The sequence below is a fragment of the Baudoinia panamericana genome (assembly GCF_000338955.1).
Source record: "Baudoinia panamericana UAMH 10762 unplaced genomic scaffold BAUCOscaffold_1, whole genome shotgun sequence".
Lineage (NCBI taxonomy): Eukaryota > Fungi > Ascomycota > Dothideomycetes > Mycosphaerellales > Teratosphaeriaceae > Baudoinia > Baudoinia panamericana.
In genome coordinates, this window is record NW_006911257.1 from 1,250,155 (window position 1) to 1,267,615 (window position 17,461).

Consider the following 17,461-nt stretch of genomic DNA (forward strand, 5'->3'; position numbering starts at 1 on the left):
CATAATCGGGGATTCGGAGATTTCGGCATCTCACATGCAGCCGCATCCGGGAAAGCGCAGGGTCAGTGTCAATAGTCTCTGCCGCCTTGCCTTCTCAAGTGTTCAGCAAAGAGCACTTCTCGTCAATATATCCGGAGTCGATGGTTGACCCAAGTTACTACCTCGGGCAGAAGAGCGTACCCGGACGCCCGAGTAATGTCCGGTCCTGCTAGACGGTCTCATTAGGGAGCGCGGTAGAAGGCGAGTAACTCACTTGTCCTCGCAGAGGATATTAGCGTTGAGAGTGGAAAGATGCAAGCAGATGAGATGCAATCATTGAAAAGCAAGCAGATGAGACTATATGACCTAAGACGTGGAAGCAAACATTTGAACCGGGTCACGGAAGAGCCTGACGCTTGATGGGTCGCTAAGCACTGCTGAAATCGGAAAGCCAAGCTCACTCCGGAACCACTTCCTGAATGGCTACTACGAAGTCTGAAGTGCATATGCTCTTCGATCATGGCTTTCGTTCGACGACTTCGTCTGCGAACTTGTTCGTGGCGGCTTTCGAGATGCTCTCCCATACGTCTGAGGTTCGTACACGAGCATTCCCAAGCATGTCGGAGATGCGGTGAATGGCGAGCTGGCCTTGATCGTAGCGTTCAGCCATGGATGGCTCATAATATCCTTCCCGCTCCACTCCTCCCGAACCCTTAGCATCCTCGTGACATCGTCGCGTACATGCGTGATGTTCCTCACATACTCTGCCTGCCAAGCACCTTGTTCGGCAAAAGAGCCACCGTCACCACACAGCCGAGCGTGATGCCACCAGCAAGGTACAGGATGCGGTTCTGAGCCTGAGCATCGCCGTGCAAACCAGCTTGTGGAATCAGTGACTGAGCGGTTAGAGGTGCGATGATGCCAAACAGCCGGCCCCAGAAGCTAGCCAGACCGCATGCCGTGCCTGATACACCACAGTCAGCGATATTTGCTCAAGATAACTCAAGGTGACATCTGTTTCTTCGGTGACTCACCTCGAATAGGCGCGGCGAAGACTTCAGGAGTCCATCCGTACAGCACGGCATTGAACATAGATTGGAAGAAGTACTCCATGACATTCACTCCGATGTTGGTCGCTTCGTTGTTGACCTGGCACCCAGCAGAGATGCGTTAGCTATACCAGAAAGAATACTGCTGCGGAGACCAACTTACGGTGGCGAAAATGAACATTGAAACTCCCATGAGTGCGCTCGAGATGATCATGGTCAGCTGTCGGCCTACGGAGTAAGGAACCAATCGTCAGCAACTTCCAGCGAGCGGAAAGTATTCGCAGCCTACGTACCGATACGAGGCACTCCATACATGAGCGCCCCGATCACGACGCCCACAATACCTGGCGCGTAAATGGCGATATAGCTGCGATAGGTGAACTTGAGCGTGAGGTTGATGCTGCCGTTCTTCTGCGCCAAAACGGCGGGGAGGTAGGTGCCTGGACGCAGTCAGCACCTTCACCAAACGCACGGGATGGCTCATGTAAGTACCCGCAAGCGTAAAGCCCCAGAAGTCGCAAATGTACGTAAGCCACACCAACAACGTCAAGCGAACCATCTGCCAGCCGTTGAAAAGAAGCTTGTAGCGAGCAAGCTCGATCATAACCTTCTCCTTCCATGACTTCTGTAATTGCTTGTTCCCAGCGCCAATCAACTCGGTAGCGCTGGTCGTTGAGTTCTCCTCCGTCGTCAGCGCATCGAAGTCTGCCTGCGTGACACCGCATGGCCGTTTGTTGATGCGAGCAATGTGAGCTAGCGCAGCCAGTGCCCTGTCGTCGTGACCGCGATAAACGTTAAACTTGGGACTTTCCTGGAAGCGGAACACGCCAAATCGCAAGATGAACACTCCGAGCGTCAGAGCTCCCAGTGTGAACATCAAGTACCTCCACCCCATATTGCTGGCTCGTGTGCAGCATGGCTGACCCGCAGCGACATGATTGCAAGGCGGAGCTGGGTTTGCCTCGGAGAAGTTCGGGCTGCAGCTGTAGTTTGGGATGAAGCCATATGCGATTGCTGCGCATACCACGACGCCGATTGGTTGGAAGATGGATAGTAATGCCAGCAAGAAGCGGCGGTTTTGCGGGATGAACTCTAGGCAAATCGTGGTGTCAATGGGAATGTTGCCGCCGATACCGAACCCGACAAACGCCGTAACGACGAGGAAGGCGGAGTAAGAGTTGCACCCTCCCAGGCCTAAACCGAAGGCGGCAGAGATAAGGCAGGTGAGGTTGAAAGCCCATCGTCGGCCCACAATGTCAACCAGCACACCCCACACGAAGGCTCCAGCGGTGAGACCGGCGGAGAAAGCCACCTGCACGAGGAGTCAGTTCGCCGGTCGGTAATGCGGCAGGACAGGGCAAGTCAGCCAGAGTACCAACCGAGATATTGCCAGATTGGTTGCCTGGGAAGCCAAGCTCCTGCTCTAACGGACTGAGCACCAGGCCAAACGCCTCTGCCCAGAGTAGGTCGAGGAGGTAGCCAAAGCCGCCTGCGGGCGTATGCATCAGCAGGCATTCTCGGCATCGCTGGAGCCCCTACTCCTCTCCATACGTACATAGGCACCAGATATACCACTGATAGCGTCCCATGCCGTTGCTGTCGATCTCGCGGTTGATGAGGACGCATTTCTTCTCGTACAGCGTTAGGCCTTCCAGCTCAGACGGGTCAATGCCTGCCATCGTGGCCGTCCTGCCATTCTCCTCGCTGAACGGCGCGGCGCCATCCTGCTTGAAGTCCTTCTCACCCATCGCAAAAAATTGCGCTATTCCTACTTGATGGTGATGCGAGATGGAAGAGATGAGGTCTACTTTACCGCGAGCTGCACGGTAAGCGGGCGCAAGCAGGTTTTATCGTTCCCTGCGTTGCGACCGCCGTGCGATGGCTGCTGATCTGCGCCAGCGCCCAACTCACTTCTTCGCTGCTCGCGTGGTGCAAGCTGAGGTGCAGCGGCCAATGGACGTCATGCATTAGCCCCAGAAAGGATAAGACTCGATCTACGATGCGCAGAAGGCGGGGGCGACAGCGAAAACCTCTTTAAGGTAAGCAATGTCTGTGCGACGAGCCAGAAAACAGTGAAGCTGCGAAAAGTCGACTTGTCACATGTTTCATGAACGCATGTGGTGACACCCAATTGACTACGCAAGATTTGGGATCGAGTGTTTTTCGTGTTGCGGAAGAGCAGCGAAGGTCACAACAGCCCAGCTCCAAGCAACAGCTGCCAACTGAATCCTTCGGAAAGCACAGAGATAAGGTTCTTGGAAGATCTCAGCTCGACTCAAGGGTAGTACCTCTGACTGTAGATGGTACAACGGCAGTGGACAGTTGAACCGTCGAAGGGCCGACTGTTTTGAAGAGTCATTGATAAAGCAGTCGTAGAGTAGAGACTGCGGTTCACTATTTCGAGGCCAACCAAACAATTTCGCTGTGAACAGCAACCGCTTAGTAGGAGCCACGCTTTTGTGTGTCAATATGCTCCTCACGCAGCGGTAACAATGTACCGTCTTGCACGGTAGCACAGCGTGAGCATATCAGAGGTAAGGACTCCGTTAGGAGTGTAAAATCTGCGCCAAATGCCCCATCTACCGGTCGTGCGCTCGCTGAAAGCAATCTACCGCCATGAACCGTCAAGAGCTACAAGGCCTGTCGCAAGCATATCTGCGGAGGAAATGACGAAGAATCAAGGTCAACCACTCAGCAAATCCCGTACACTCATCCCGGTGTTCGCTTTTGCCACCTCATCTGCATGACCGCCAGCAGTAGCAGGCCGCCAATTCCTACGGTCGTTGTTTAGCATACTCAACGCCGCAGCAGCCTCATGGTCGAGTTCATGCTCGCTCCGGCCACCCGCCTTGGCGCTTCCCAACCGCTGCTTCTCCGACAACTCACTCGCACCCTCCGCGATCTGACGGAGCGTGAACGCCGAGTCGACCGCCTTGAGCGCAGGGCTGCCGAGGCCAAAGTTGGTGCCGTAGGGTGGCGCCGAGTGAATGTGCGACAGTTGCGGACCGAATGCGGGTGAGGTCTGGTTGGAGTGGAAGTACGGGCTATAGCTTGCCTGCGAGGCGGAGGAGATGGAGTAGTGTCGCCCTGCGCCTGTGCCGAATATGGATGGAGAAGTGGTGTTGGTGGTTGTGATCTGTGAGAGCGAGGGCAGCGAGACCATGGAGTTGGAGTGTTCGAGTGTTGTCGTCGCTGGGATGGACTCGGTGCCCTCGTCGTTGTCGTCTTCCATGTCTTCGTCCTCATCATCATCGTCTTCGTGCGCACCTTGTGCGGCGAGAGTGGGCGGTGGCTGAGGCCGCGGAGAGTTATTCTGGGCCTGCAAATCCGCTACGCACTGCTCAAGGTACCGAAGATACTCTATGCTGGCCTGTCAACGTTGTTAGCGGACGTCCACGTTGTAACCTTCTGGCTGTTTGCCTACTTGAAGAATGGCAAGCTTGTGCATCTCCTGGCCTTTGCATGCTGGTATCATATCCTTCAGCACGCCAAACTCCTCGTTCATCTTCGATCTCCTCCTGCGCTCGATCAAGCTATGTGCCGTCTTGCGCGCAATCTTACGACCAGCTGCCGTTGTGCCGGTGTTACCGCTCGACTTTCGCTTGCCGCCATTGGCCTGACCTGCACTTGGCGTTCTTGCCGCAATGTTTGGCGATACTGTTGCAGACGGCGTCACGCTCTCTTGCTGCTCGTTGTCTCTCGGCTTCATCTGTATGATCTTGCGCGACCTTGTCGGAGGCGGAGGCAATGCGAAGTCGTCCTTGGTGATAACCGGACCGGACTGGGTCGCTGACCTTTTGCGTGCCAGGTCTGCCGGTGACGGTGGTGAGACGGGTCGATAGGAGGAGTCTGAGCCATTGGCGGAGGGTGTAGAGGAGCTGTTACTGAGCCGGTCTGGCTCTTGGTAGGCGGTTGGGGGGAGATTGAACGCAGGCGCTGCCATGCTGCCCTCCTTGCCTCTGATATCGCTTGACGAGCCCGGTGTGGGCGGAGGGTTGGGTCTCGGCATGGCGAAGGCCGCTCCGTTGACTGCCTTGTCCACGGAGATGTCGGAGGCGGGCCGACGAGCGTAGAACAGCTGGCTGGTATACGACGCCGTCGTGGGCAACTTGTTGCAGTAGTCACGCCTCGCGATGTGCACGTTGAGCGTCAGTGCGGAGGGACGGGAAGAATACTGATAAGACTGCTATGGACGCTGCCTCCGGCCACGTGCAAGATCAACCGTTGGGCAGGCGCTGAGGGGTAGTGATGGTACACAGTTGCAGTAGCAACAGCGTATGCTCGCGGTGTGATGAGGAGGAGAACAACATGGTGGGCAGGTGAGCATGCGTGAAAATGCCCATCACGGTGAACAGCGCCAGTCTCGACAAGAGGCACGCGACATCGACCCTCGTGCCCGCTTCTGTTGGCTCACGGGCGACGGCAGCCGAATGGCGACAGCACCTGCCATCCCACTGCTTTTTCATTGGCCCGCATCCTGCACGGGTAACTCGCGGCAGCAACAGACCGTTACGACCCACGTGCCTATTATCAGCTCGTTCAGGCGGTGCGCTTCTTCTCGTTCCAATTCAACCTTCAAACCATTATCTTGCAGCGGCAACATCACCGCTTCCTCATTTCAACACCGATCACGGGCGGAGGTGCTGGTAAGGCAGATATGCAGATGTTTGACCACCTAAAGTAGCTTTGCCGTGTTGGAGTACCTCCGGGGAAATGAGCACGTGGTCGCGACCTACTACGCCACACGAGCAGCGCGACCTTGTTTAGTCAAAGATGACTGAGGTTGTTATCTTCTCCTGCTGACGCTCTAAGCGCCGTTGAACCGGAAGCATTGGAATCGTCTTGGCAGAGGCACGTGAGGTCGGTCAGTCACATGTAAGAATCCGGGTCCCGGTTCCGATCTCAATTGGCAGGCGGCCAGCCGTTGGCGTCTCACATGAAGCTGTACACCTTAAATCGCTTTCTAAGGTATCTTCCGTCTCCTCACGAGCCTGCCATCTCAAGGCGCTGACTCTTTGGTGACAGTAGGAAGTCTGAATGCCGCAAATAGGTGCCAATCTAGATAATTTTGCTGGCACGATCGTTGAGTGCTGCGGCGCGATAGCATGCAAATAAGCTAAGTGCATTCCATGCCGCCTAGTGCATGGCGGGCGGGCCATCAGCGACATTACAAACCATCTTGTACCTTGCAGGTAACCCGACAGTGGGATCTCAGCCTACTGTAGACGACGTAGCGTCTGAATGTGCTGATTTGTGTCACATTGGAGACGACGTCAAGCGTAACACGCGCTCGTAGGACAGAGCATGAATCGTCTGTTCATGGCTTAGTGGTTGGGTATGATCACTTTACCGAAGCACCTAATGCGCTACACGCGTTTGATCATGGAGACGAGCACCTGCAGTTGCAAAGTAGTAGCGCCGGTCGGAGCCTAGATGCTGATGATATTGAATCTACGCTCAATGCCAAGGAAGCTGCCATATCGCTAACAGTCGGTGCCTAATCTTAAACAGTGGTGGATTGTCCAGGCAGTCTTGGAAATGCGAAGCTCGCAGCTGCTCTGCGGATGCCTACCCTGCAGGATAGAGTTTCTCACCGCCTTCGACGATATTCAGGGCCTCATAAGGATGTAAGGTACAGGGCTGGCTGAGGCAACTCCAAATGCATCCGACGTTCTATTTGCGATTATAATTTTGGAGGTGGAGTGACCAGGTACATTGTCTGAAAGCTTCTATGCAATGTCCGACGTACTAGGCGGTAACCCCAAGCGAATATGTTCCGAGCGAATCGACAACAATGATTCGTTACTAGGGCTGACCTCAATACGAGCAAAAAGTACTGCTCCTTACATCAGACCTGTATACTGAATGATTGCAAGATTGGAATTCGTCACGACCTTAGCTTGGTATAACAACTTACGGGAAAGGAGAGATCACTACCTCTTTGTCGTGTCCGCGACGACAAAGAGGTGTTGCTGACGTCGTTTTTATCCCGGGCCTTGGATAGTCACTGGCTCATAACCTCTGTTCGCTTCAGCATCAAGCTTCTGCCGAACATAAGGGCGCCGTGCTGCTCCCGCCAGGTGCGGGCATCGTCTATTGAAGTAAAACTTCCAAGATCGTTGACCTTAGCGAACCTACATTTCATCGTGTAATGAATTTCAAGATTCCAGCGTTCGATGCGTTCACAGAACTCTGGCAAGCAAGCTCATTGTCGCCCATGTAGAGTTCTCCCTTTCGCCCCAGTCGGGGCAGGTAGAGCGAGAAAGACCTACGCCGGGCATATTCTGCTCGGGCAGCAGAGATGAACTTTAATGACTCAGATCACAGTACGACTCGACCACTTCAAGCTTCTGCAAGCCCGTGGAGCCTTCACCGATGTGGCTCGGTACTCGATGGTGAATCACGACTGACTATTGTCTCCTAGCCGAACACATGGCGTGTATCATATCATCAAACATTCTTCGAGCGAGGAGGAAAGACCGACGTAGTTCCGCGCCCGTAGTACGATTGATCTCCCCACACGGCAGAAGCCTTCTGACAGCCGAGAGCGCCATCTGCTCGTTACAACCGGCGAGTGACGCGTTTCTGCAGCCCAATGTCAATCAATGTGCGTGCATGCTATGTCTTCTTATACAGTTGCCAATTGCGCCAGCAGAGTTAGTAAGATTCGCCTTCCTTATTTCCATTGCAACAAGTAGCAACGGTCTGATTCAGTTGTGTTGGCAGTCTCAACAAGCGCCTCTTTTTCACACAAAGTCGCGGTCTTCTCGTAATGTTCGCTGTCGCTAACCCCCATTAATGTGCACACAGAGCAGGTGAACGACCTTCTTGGCCGGCATTGTATGATATCCCTTCCGAATTGTGGTTATCCAACCAGCAACAGCCAGATATAAGGAGATTAGAAAGGCCGATACGTTGCCGGCAAAGACTTGACAAACTGCAACCAGCATTCAAATACAGCATACATCTAGACCGTCAACTTCGCATTCGCTGTCGAAATGAAACGACCTACCGTCGACTACGCAAACGATCCCTACACATGGGACAATATCTCAGGATGGAAACAATACCGCTCCTTACGCCCCTTTCGAGGCATGTACCACGACGTCCGACGCCGACTGCCATGGTACTGGACCGACATCACCGACGGCATGACCTACCGCACTTTTGCCGGATGCATACGCATCTTCTTCGTCAACCTCTTACCCGCAATTGCATTTATCCTCGACATGCAACGACGCACCAACGGTTTCTTCGGCATCAATGAGGCTCTCTTTTCCTCAGCATTGGCGGCGCTGGTATTCAGTCTCTTCTCATGCCAACCATTGACCGTCGTCGGTATCACTGGTCTCATCTCACTGTTCAACTACACCATTTACGACATCGCCAAGTCGTACGGTCGCGAAGACATATATCCCCAGTTTCTGTGCTGGTGTGCCATCTGGGCTGCGATCACGCATTGGGTGGCCGCCGTGCTGAATTGGTGCGACTATATGCGATACATCACTGACTTCTCTTCGAATGCTTTCGGCATGTACGTCGGCATCATCTACATGATCAAAGGCGTCGAGGAACTGGTCGCCGGTTTTCAGGAGCCAGGCTCATCGTGGGCGGCTGGTTATTTGGGCATTGTCATTGCGCTGTGTTACTGGGCGAGTGTGTACTTTCTCGAGGCCATGGGTGGGACGACGTACCTTACACCGGTCACCCGCAAGCTGCTGGCAGATTTTGCCTACCCCATCGCCACGATCTGGTGGACAGGCTTCTCTCACATACCTGGTCGCATCAAGTCCACAGGCCTGCTTCGGCTCGAACACACTCCCGCTTTCTATCCAACCACTGACCGCTCATGGCTGATCGACTTCTGGAACTGCCCCGTTGATTGGATCTTCGTAGCTCTACCGATCGGCATCCTAATCACTCTGCTCTTCTACTACGATCATAATGTCTCTTCACTAACAGCGCAAGCGAAGCAATTCCCTCTCACCAAGCCCGCCGGCTTCCACTGGGACTTCTTCCTCTTAGGCATCACCTGCTTTATCGGCGGCATCATCGGCATCCCGCTCCCCAATGGCCTCGTTCCTCAGGCGCCCGTACACACGGACAGCTTGACCGAATATGTCGACAATCTCGCCCGCAGCCGAGAGCAAGACTACGAACCCTCCGAAGGCGAATGGCTGCAGCACAACAAAAAGGTTGTCCGCGCCACCAAAGTCCACGAGCAGCGCCTTAGCCACTTCATCATGGCGCTGGGCTTCGTCGGACTTATGACGGGCCCGCTGTTAATCGTGCTGCATACCATCCCTCGCGCGCTGTTCGGCGGCGTCTTCTTCGTTGTCGGCTGGGGCAGTATAGAGGGCATGAACATCACCTCGAACGTTCTGTACATCCTTCGTGAAAGCCGCTACATCGATCCGCAAGACCCTCGCACGACGCTGAAGAAGAGCCGGATTGCTTACTACGTCTTCTGGCAGAGCATTGGCGTGGCGGCTAGTGTGGCTATTTCGCAGACCATCGGGGCTATTGGGTTTCCGGTTATTATTGTTAGTTTGATTCCGTTGCGGTGGTGTATTCTGCCGCGTATCTTTTCGGAGCATGAGCTGCTTGTCCTGGATTCACCGACGGCGGATGCAACTGTGGTGTTGGCTAGCATGGGCGGGCAGCCGACTCTGCCGGAAGTGAAGTTGGCGGAGCAGAAGCGGAGCGAGAGAGGTGAGGAAGATGTCGATGGGGCTGGTGGTGTTAGTAGTGGGACGAGCAGCCAAGGAACAGAGGGTATTAGGTCAAGGGAGAAGTTCAAGGATGATGAGGAGAAGGAGGTAGGTCGTTTAAGGAGGGAGCGGGAGACAGAGGGTGGCGTGCAGGCTACGCTTCGGACAGGGCATGCATAGCCAGATCGCTTCATATGTTACAAGCTACATTGGCACGCTGTGTCGAGCCCTGCAGCCTCAATAGCCACGTTGACTGGCACTGTGCCAATCGTCCGATGTCAACCACCGGGCACCGTCGCTATGCATTCGCTGAACGCTTCGATATACTCATAGGGTCATGGTTTCGTGTCGCGGGGTCATCGCTGCTTCAGGCTGTTGAGCAAGGCCTGCTCCCGCTCAGCCGCCTCGAACGGGTCACCATAGCGGTCTGTGGTGTATTGGTCAGCATTGCATATTGACACACCAGACGTTCCAGACATATGCAAAAGACATACTCATCACAACCTGCTCTCGATGCACCAACGCATCCACCGCTCGGTTCCGCTCGTCCATCGCCTTCTTGTTCAGCCAGGCATAGCCAGGTTCGTCTTCCACTCGGCTCCAGGTATAACCGCTCGGCTGGTGCGTCCGGGGCGGGAAATCGGGGCCTTTCGGCTTGACTGCCATGCCACCATCCAGTATGTCGTCGTCGGCGCCGTTGGAGATGGTGGTGATGGGTCGCTTGCCATTGGCATTTGCGCCCGCCACACCGGAAGCTGAAGTGGGCATGTTAACGAAGCTTGAGCTGCTGTTGCCTTGCTGCGAATGTTGCGAGTCCGGGGGTGAGAGGACACTGCTACTGCTCATCATCTGCCCTGCCGGAGTTTCCACTTCTTCGACGTCTGAGGCTTCTGGCGAGTCAGCCATTCTGCTGTCTGTGTCTGCCATGGACGCCGTAGTATGGAGTGGATTGGGTGATGCGCATCTAGATGCCTGTTGATCGTTGACGACAGAAAAGCGTGCATTCAACCCAACACTTTTGGCATGCACACTGCCGCATTAGCATTCGTCCCCGCCGAAGGTTAGTGCCTGACTTTCGGCATCCCAGCAATTGAGAGTGGATGCATATTTCGTGCTTGACCCTCTGCTCGCACACCCTTCATCATGAGGAGCAGATTATTTCTGCTTCGTGCCGCACATCATCACTCCCACAACCCAGGATAGCAGTCATACTAGGCGGCCCCAAAAAGCCAAGCAAAGTGGCAACCCCCACGCCTACCAGCAACAACCCGGCGAGATGAGCAGCAAAAGTGGCGTCCCTGATGCCTGGGACGATGACTGGGTCAACGCGGCAGATGTCCGTCTACCATTGCGCACATCATATGACATCGGGCTAACATGCGCACAGAAACCTGATTCCAAGTCTCAGCCTCCGCCGGCAAAGTTGACTAAAGCGCAGCGGCGCGCGCAACATCAGGAGCTGCAGAAACAGTTATGGGACTCTGCAGAGAACCCGACGCGGATGCACTGGCTGGAAGCTCAGGGTGTCGTACCACTCAAGCAGGAGTATACACAGCAGGTCAAACTTCTCAGCCGTAAGCCGCAGCCTACCATCGCGAAGAAGGATGTGACGAATGGCATCGCAGATCTCGGCGTTCAGGATGACGGCGAAGATAGCGAGGAAGAGGCGCGCAAGAAGCGCGAGGCTGATCTTGAAGAGCGCACACGTAAAGCCAAGATCGAGCGCGAAGAGAAGCAGAAGAAGTACGCCGAGGCGAGAGAGCGCATCATGGGTTCATCGAACTCTGGATCGTCTATGACGAACTCGAGAGAGAGCTCTCAAGGCCGCGGAGATCGGAGACCAAGGCCTCGAGTGAATGGCACTCGCAATAGTCAACCTACTTCAGCCGACCAGTCTCCGGCAAGAATCGTACAACCTGGCGATAGGCAGCTATTCGATCCGGACGATATGAGCCGACGCCTGCCGCCCAAGTCACTGACTCCGAACATGGACGGTCCTATGAGGCAACCCCGCGGGCCTGATGTAAGTGGGAGAGGCGGTTTCGGCTTCGCTGGACGCGGCGGATGAGCACCAGTCTGTTGACCTCATTGATGCTATCTGGACGAAGCTCGATGCTCCCTCCAACAAGTCCAGCAGCCTCACAAATCTGATTGACTGGCGATTCCAACACGGTAACTAAGGGCAGTCTCCGATCAACGGTCCGGTCCGGCCAATATGCGAAACAAACCATACGCGCCCCACAGCGCTCTAGACCACTTGGACGTTGATTCGCTTCAGCTCTCCGGTGTGTACACCGAGTATGGCCGTTGGCGATTCGCCATATTACCAAATGCTGAAGCTACGCCGAAGGAAGCGCACATTGCAGGCCAACCGATCGCCGTCGGCTGCCCAGCGTCGGCTGCTTGCCGCGGGCACTCCCGCAAATGCGCCAATGGACTTAACTGCCGAAGGCACGATGTCTGCAGTCACAAATGTCGACTCAGTTGATCGCCATCACCTGTCGTGTACCGCTCGGTGGGTGCCCGCGTTCTATGTGGTCGCAGTGAGCACTGGCAAGAGTGCCGCGGATCATTGCGGATACAGCGAACTCACGTCGCTGCTGCCGCATGTTTGAGCAAGATGTTCGCGGTAGCCTCACCAGCGAGGCTCGTGTAGCGCACCCTCACCTTCCATAAAAGTCAATGTCGGCGTTCTAGGTCGTCTTACACCACACCTATCTTCCCACGTGTAGCTATATGCGCATACAGCATATAATCCTAGAGAGCGCATAATCAGTGACCTGCCATTTTCGCAGGCGACACTTTACTTGCTACGACGCCCGTCGTTCTCTAAACTACCATGAGGATCTTTGCTCGACTTGTCCAATTGGCCATCGAGCTTAACATATTCTTCGGCCTTAACAATGCCATCCCGGCACTCTCACCGCCACCAGTGACGTCTTCTTTGCCGCCGCCACTTACGTCTAGACAACAACAAGTGTGCAATGGCAACGCCGCCTTCTGCTCACGTCAATACAGCAATGTCAGTCTCATTGGAACCCACGACTCCGCCTTCGTCGGCAACATCATCGACCCGCGCGTCAACCAGGACAGAGCCGTCACCGACCAGCTAAATGCTGGCATTCGCTTCTTGCAGGCACAGACGCATATGAAGCGTAGCGTGCTTGAGATGTGTCATACCTCCTGCGCGGAGCTTGATGCGGGCAGTTTGCGGACCTATCTGAGTACGGTCAAGACTTGGTTGGACGCCAATCCGAACGAGGCTGTGACTATGCTGTTGGTCAATGGAGACAATGTCGCCGCGAGCGTGTTCGATGCCGTGTGCTCCGCCACTGGTTTGAGGGACTATGCATTCGTTCCGAGTACGTCACCAGCACAGTTACCCATCGGAGACTGGCCGACGTATGGCGAAATGATTGCCGCGGGAACGAGACTGGTGATGTTTCTGGATGCCCAAGCGAATGAGACTGCGGTGCCTTACATCCTCGACGAAGTGAGTCTCACTTGCCACAGCCATGAGAGCTGCGCAAACCACGCACCTAACCGTGCACTGTTTTAGTTCACTTACTTTTTCGAAACGCCATACGACACGACAGACCCTGACTTCAACGAATGTACACTCGACCGTCCTGCCGGCGGCAGTCCGAATGGCCGCATGTACATTGTCAACCATTTTCTCGACCAGTCCATCTTCGGGATACTAATACCGGACGACGGTGCAGACTACACGACGAACGCGGCCAGCGGGACAGGAAGCATTGGCGCCCAGGCAGAACTGTGCAAGAGCACGTACGGTCGGGCACCTAACTTTGTGTGAGTAGACATGTTTGATCGGGGCGACGTGTTTGCTGCACAGGATGCCCTCAACAGAGTGTAAACAGCCTGTTAGCGATGATCCTTCATCGTTACTTATGTGCTGTCTCTGGAAATACTATCCTGATGATGTCGTCGATAAGCGTGAACACCAGATGCGCACTACTTAACGTTAGTCTTCCTCGATAATAGCTTGCCTCTACTTCACTCACTTCAGTCGCTGATTGTTCAGCAAGGCGCAAATCTTACGACTTGCCGCCTGCGCATTCGCCTTGCCCACAACGCTCCCCGCAACATCTGGGACCAAAGCGGCGAGCAAGAGACTCGCTTCTTTCTTCGTCCGAGCCTTTTCTGCAGCAGTCCGTGGCACAGACGCCGGACGAGGCTTGCCACCGGGCCACATAATATCCCTGAGCATCTCGACGTACTTCGCCAGGCTCTGGTCTTCAAGCGCAGTTCGAGCCGTCTCACGCACGCGACGCTCAATTGTGCCGCCGAGGAGTTGATGTAAGACGACTACGACGGTGCGGCCACGGAGCCAACTGCTACCCTTTGATAGCTCGAAGGTCTCGAGGAACAAGTCGCAGATGGGTTTGACGAAAGGCTCGGCTTCTTTCGTTTCATACGCGCTGAGTTCCGCCTCCGCTTCCGCCGCTGTGGCTGGGTCTTGTGTCGCAGGGTCCAGAGCGTCAATAGCGGAACCGCTGCTCAACGGGGAAGTGGCAGCGGAGATGAGATTCTGCCCTGCTACTGAGAGCTGATCAAGGACTGGGATGTTGCCAAGGAACTCTTCCATGCCGTCCGAGACGGAGTTGTATATCCTAGTCACGAAGTCTTTCGCATCCGCCTGCGTTTCGTTCGGGCCATTGGACACGATAGCAGATTGCGACAGGAATGCGCGAAACTCTCGGCTGCGGCATATGGCTGGGATGAGGAGAAGTGACCGCAAGTAACGCTCGAGTGTGACTCGCCGCTTCTCAATAAAGTCCTTCTGTAGCGTGAACAACGCCTGCCGACGAGGAAAGTCGAGGTCTCTTACGGACGGGAAGCGTGCCCTCAGTCGCTTGTGCAGTTCGTGGAACTGGCTATATCTGCGTGTCACCGCCCAGGTGGCGGCAGGCATCGAGTCGCCGGCAGATCGGCGCACTTCTACAACGTATAGGGCATATTCGTGCCCGTCCTCTTCCTTGCCGACCATAACTTTGCGGATAGTGATTTGCGCGCGACCGTACAGACTGTTGTCGCTCTCTTGCACGGTATACTGCCGTTTCTGCATCTCCTTGCGCCGGACCTCGCGCTGCAGACTCTGCTCTGACTTGCGTAATATGCGCAGTTCAGCAGCGTTGTTGGTGAGCTCCGCTTTCGCAGTGAGAGCGTCAAGCACGCCCTTCTGCGCATTAAGCTTCTCGATGTCGGCGTTCAGGGATTGAATCGCTTCTACTAGGCCAAGATCCCCTGGTGCAGCTTCCTGAACCCGATCGTTGTCGCTATCATCCGGTCCGTTAGAGTCCTCGCGCTCATCCTCCACGAACTTGTCAGCTTCCTCGGCGAAGAGATCGTCAACGAACACACCACGTCTGGCTGGAGCGCCAACCAAGCCAAGGCTCGCAATGCTAGGTTTCTCTAGCGAGCTGGACCTAGTTGGGAACGCGGGTCGCACTCGATCAAGCGAGCTCCTAGTCTCATTCGCGTCGGTCGACTCTCTTCCTGTGGACTCGGAAAAGAGCGAGTCACTGTCTGGCTTGTGGCTGACAATGTCGTCAAGCGCGTTCTGCATCACCTGGACAACTTCGGCCTGCTCCTGAGCTTGTCGCGCAGATTCGCCGTCGGAATCGTAGTCTCGCACGTTGGTCAATGACTGCGACATACGTTCATCCTCCACATCATCGTCGAAGAGCGCAGGCCGGTTGCTGTCAAGCGATCGTCTGACGTCGTGCCCACCACTTGGCACTGGTGTCTCGATGCGCTTCAGATCCGTACTTGACAGAACGGCTCGCCGCAGTTCCGGTTCTCTGCGAATGGCAGCCAGGGGTGTCTCAGGGCGTCGTCCTTTGATCGGTGAAGTTTGACTGTTCTTCGCGCTGTCAGGTGATAATGTCGAGCCAACCTGCTTGGCTTGAACGGCGCTGAATGCCGGGTTGTCGTCAACTGCAAGCCACTTGTAGTACAGATCAGAGCGCTTGAAGTTCTCATAATGTATCTCCTTCATGTAGTTGAAGACCTGCGTTTGAGTGCGCAGCACACTACGCCGCGCAGCCACATACTCGTCCGGAGTAGCTCTTGGGCCTGCTCTGAGGAACTTCCTCACATCCGCCAAAGCCGTATCAGAGGTTCCTAGCTCCGGCTGTGTCAGATACGCTTCGTACATCTGCGCGACGTCCATGCGACCGGCGTCACTGGCCGCACCTGGTGGCGGCTCGTCGTTGTCGCCTTCAAGCGGGTAACGAAAGCCATCAACCACGAGATAGAATTGGACCAGTCGGGTCAGATTGACCCGATCCATGAATTCCATGAAGTAGCCCAAGCCTGCTGCATCGTAGATAACTTCACGTAACGAAGCTTGCCGTTTGCGCGCACTGGAGTCACCGCTGTCTGACGCAGTCCGCAATCCGAGCTGAGGCTTGGGCACTGTACCATTCACGGCGGCCGACAGTGTGGCAATCTTCTGGTCAAGTAGCTGTTTTCCGGTCTCCAAGCGCCGTACATACACTGCGTCATGGCTCTCGTTTGCGACGCCACGACGCTGCTGGCTCATGATCTCGCTCCGAAATCTGCGCGCCTCGGACAGGTTCGCCACATGCCTAATAGCACGAATAAAGCGCTCGAACTGCCGTTCGCTGTCGTAGGGTCTCAGGCGGGGGAACTGTGTGCTCCGCACCGTTTTGGGTGACACTGGCGCATGCTGGTCGAGCGCAGCGCGTACTTTCCTCACCGTCTTCCGGTCCTGTAGTAATGGACCACCTACCCCAACAATCATCTGGTTCCAAAAGTCCGGATCGCAAAGCATGGATAGTACAGGTGCCAGAACAGCGCATGTAACAAGTTCCCGAATGAGTACTGTTACTGCCGCACTCGATTGCATGTTGGTGGGCAGGACGATGGGTAGCAGCTTGACAATCAGCGCCCGTAGGTGCTCTTGTTGTGTTGCAGTCATGTCCGCGTACTTGAGAGCCGCCACGTTATGCAGTTTGCCGCTCTTGTACTTGCTTGCGACAGCCATGTCCAGCTCCTCGCTCTCTGTCACGTTGCCAGTCAAGTCTTTCCCACGTACTGCTCGCTCGGCATCGTAGAAGTCTTTCAGATGCGCGGTGATGGTTGGCAGTATCTTTGCGACCCCTATCTCGACCACATCCAGGTCGGTGAAGCGCGCTGCAACCGTGAGTAGTACCGATCGTATCACGCGGTCGATCTCGCGCTGGAAGAGAGGTCGCGGGCTGATCGCGCCGTACCAGCTGGTGACATACTCCCTTAGTATGATGTCTAGAAGGCCATCGACCGCTTTGGAGAATGCTCGCGCCTCTGGAAAGATGATGGGTCGCCTGTACTCCGCTCTAGCAATCAATGCCGCCTTTTCCTCCTCCCAAGCTTTTCCTTTCGAGAAAGCCGGCGCGACCGGTCTGTTGTCTTTGTAGGCATCTTCGTAGGCTCCGACACCTTTCGAAGTGGTCAAGATAACATACAGGAAGCCTGCAGTGGTCGTGAGAACGCCGGCAACGAAGGCATACGGTATCCAGCGCAGGGAGGGGATCCAGTCGGTCAAGAGCGCCCAAGCGATAAAAGCGACGACGACTGCTGCGATCACATACTTGCGATCAGGGTTCATCTCTTGCAAGCTCGTGACTGCGAGGAGCACGCATGTTAGGCTGCGTTGAAGCAGCAAGTGTCAATATCATTGTAGGAAAGTCGTGT

The 17,461-nt window shown here is 55.2% G+C and overlaps 8 protein-coding genes across 8 annotated transcripts; 4 read left to right on the plus strand and 4 right to left on the minus strand.

Annotated features, from left to right (window-relative positions):
- Positions 1-311: 311 nt before the first annotated feature.
- Positions 312-2,955, minus strand: BAUCODRAFT_29324 (uncharacterized protein). The gene is made up of 7 exons (XM_007673939.1): positions 2,584-2,955; positions 2,408-2,517; positions 1,521-2,340; positions 1,322-1,468; positions 1,192-1,256; positions 1,014-1,128; positions 312-943 (listed from the first exon to the last, which is right to left on the minus strand). The coding sequence occupies exons 1-7, from the start codon at positions 2,774-2,776 to the stop codon at positions 735-737; spliced, it is 1,659 nt and encodes a 552-aa protein (XP_007672129.1). The 5' UTR covers positions 2,777-2,955; the 3' UTR covers positions 312-734.
- A 577-nt stretch (positions 2,956-3,532) lies between these two features.
- Positions 3,533-5,195, minus strand: BAUCODRAFT_190174 (uncharacterized protein). Its single transcript, XM_007673940.1, has 2 exons — positions 4,453-5,195; positions 3,533-4,398 (listed from the first exon to the last, which is right to left on the minus strand). The coding sequence occupies exons 1-2, from the start codon at positions 5,035-5,037 to the stop codon at positions 3,712-3,714; spliced, it is 1,272 nt and encodes a 423-aa protein (XP_007672130.1). The 5' UTR covers positions 5,038-5,195; the 3' UTR covers positions 3,533-3,711.
- BAUCODRAFT_190167 (uncharacterized protein) lies at positions 5,196-5,800 on the plus strand. Its single transcript, XM_007673941.1, has one exon. It carries the CDS (start codon positions 5,354-5,356, stop codon positions 5,705-5,707), a length of 354 nt encoding a protein of 117 aa, XP_007672131.1. The 5' UTR covers positions 5,196-5,353; the 3' UTR covers positions 5,708-5,800.
- Positions 5,801-7,662: 1,862 nt separating this feature from the next.
- Positions 7,663-10,050, plus strand: BAUCODRAFT_190268 (uncharacterized protein). The gene is made up of 2 exons (XM_007673942.1): positions 7,663-7,688; positions 7,844-10,050. The coding sequence occupies exon 2, from the start codon at positions 8,027-8,029 to the stop codon at positions 9,917-9,919; it is 1,893 nt and encodes a 630-aa protein (XP_007672132.1). The 5' UTR covers positions 7,663-7,688; positions 7,844-8,026; the 3' UTR covers positions 9,920-10,050.
- A 45-nt stretch (positions 10,051-10,095) lies between these two features.
- On the minus strand, positions 10,096-10,666 carry BAUCODRAFT_62368 (uncharacterized protein; the record flags this gene model as incomplete). The annotated part of the gene is made up of 2 exons (XM_007673943.1): positions 10,096-10,166; positions 10,234-10,666. 2 exons carry the CDS (start codon positions 10,664-10,666, stop codon positions 10,096-10,098), a joined length of 504 nt encoding a protein of 167 aa, XP_007672133.1.
- Positions 10,667-11,015: 349 nt separating this feature from the next.
- Positions 11,016-11,807, plus strand: BAUCODRAFT_62329 (uncharacterized protein; the record flags this gene model as incomplete). The annotated part of the gene is made up of 2 exons (XM_007673944.1): positions 11,016-11,075; positions 11,127-11,807. 2 exons carry the CDS (start codon positions 11,016-11,018, stop codon positions 11,805-11,807), a joined length of 741 nt encoding a protein of 246 aa, XP_007672134.1.
- Positions 11,808-12,193: 386 nt separating this feature from the next.
- BAUCODRAFT_190188 (uncharacterized protein) lies at positions 12,194-13,658 on the plus strand. The gene is made up of 2 exons (XM_007673945.1): positions 12,194-13,232; positions 13,299-13,658. Exons 1-2 carry the CDS (start codon positions 12,579-12,581, stop codon positions 13,554-13,556), a joined length of 912 nt encoding a protein of 303 aa, XP_007672135.1. The 5' UTR covers positions 12,194-12,578; the 3' UTR covers positions 13,557-13,658.
- Positions 13,645-17,375, minus strand: BAUCODRAFT_60999 (uncharacterized protein; the record flags this gene model as incomplete). Its single annotated transcript, XM_007673946.1, has 2 exons — positions 13,645-13,714; positions 13,765-17,375. 2 exons carry the CDS (start codon positions 17,373-17,375, stop codon positions 13,645-13,647), a joined length of 3,681 nt encoding a protein of 1,226 aa, XP_007672136.1.
- Between the last annotated feature and the right edge of the window lie 86 nt (positions 17,376-17,461).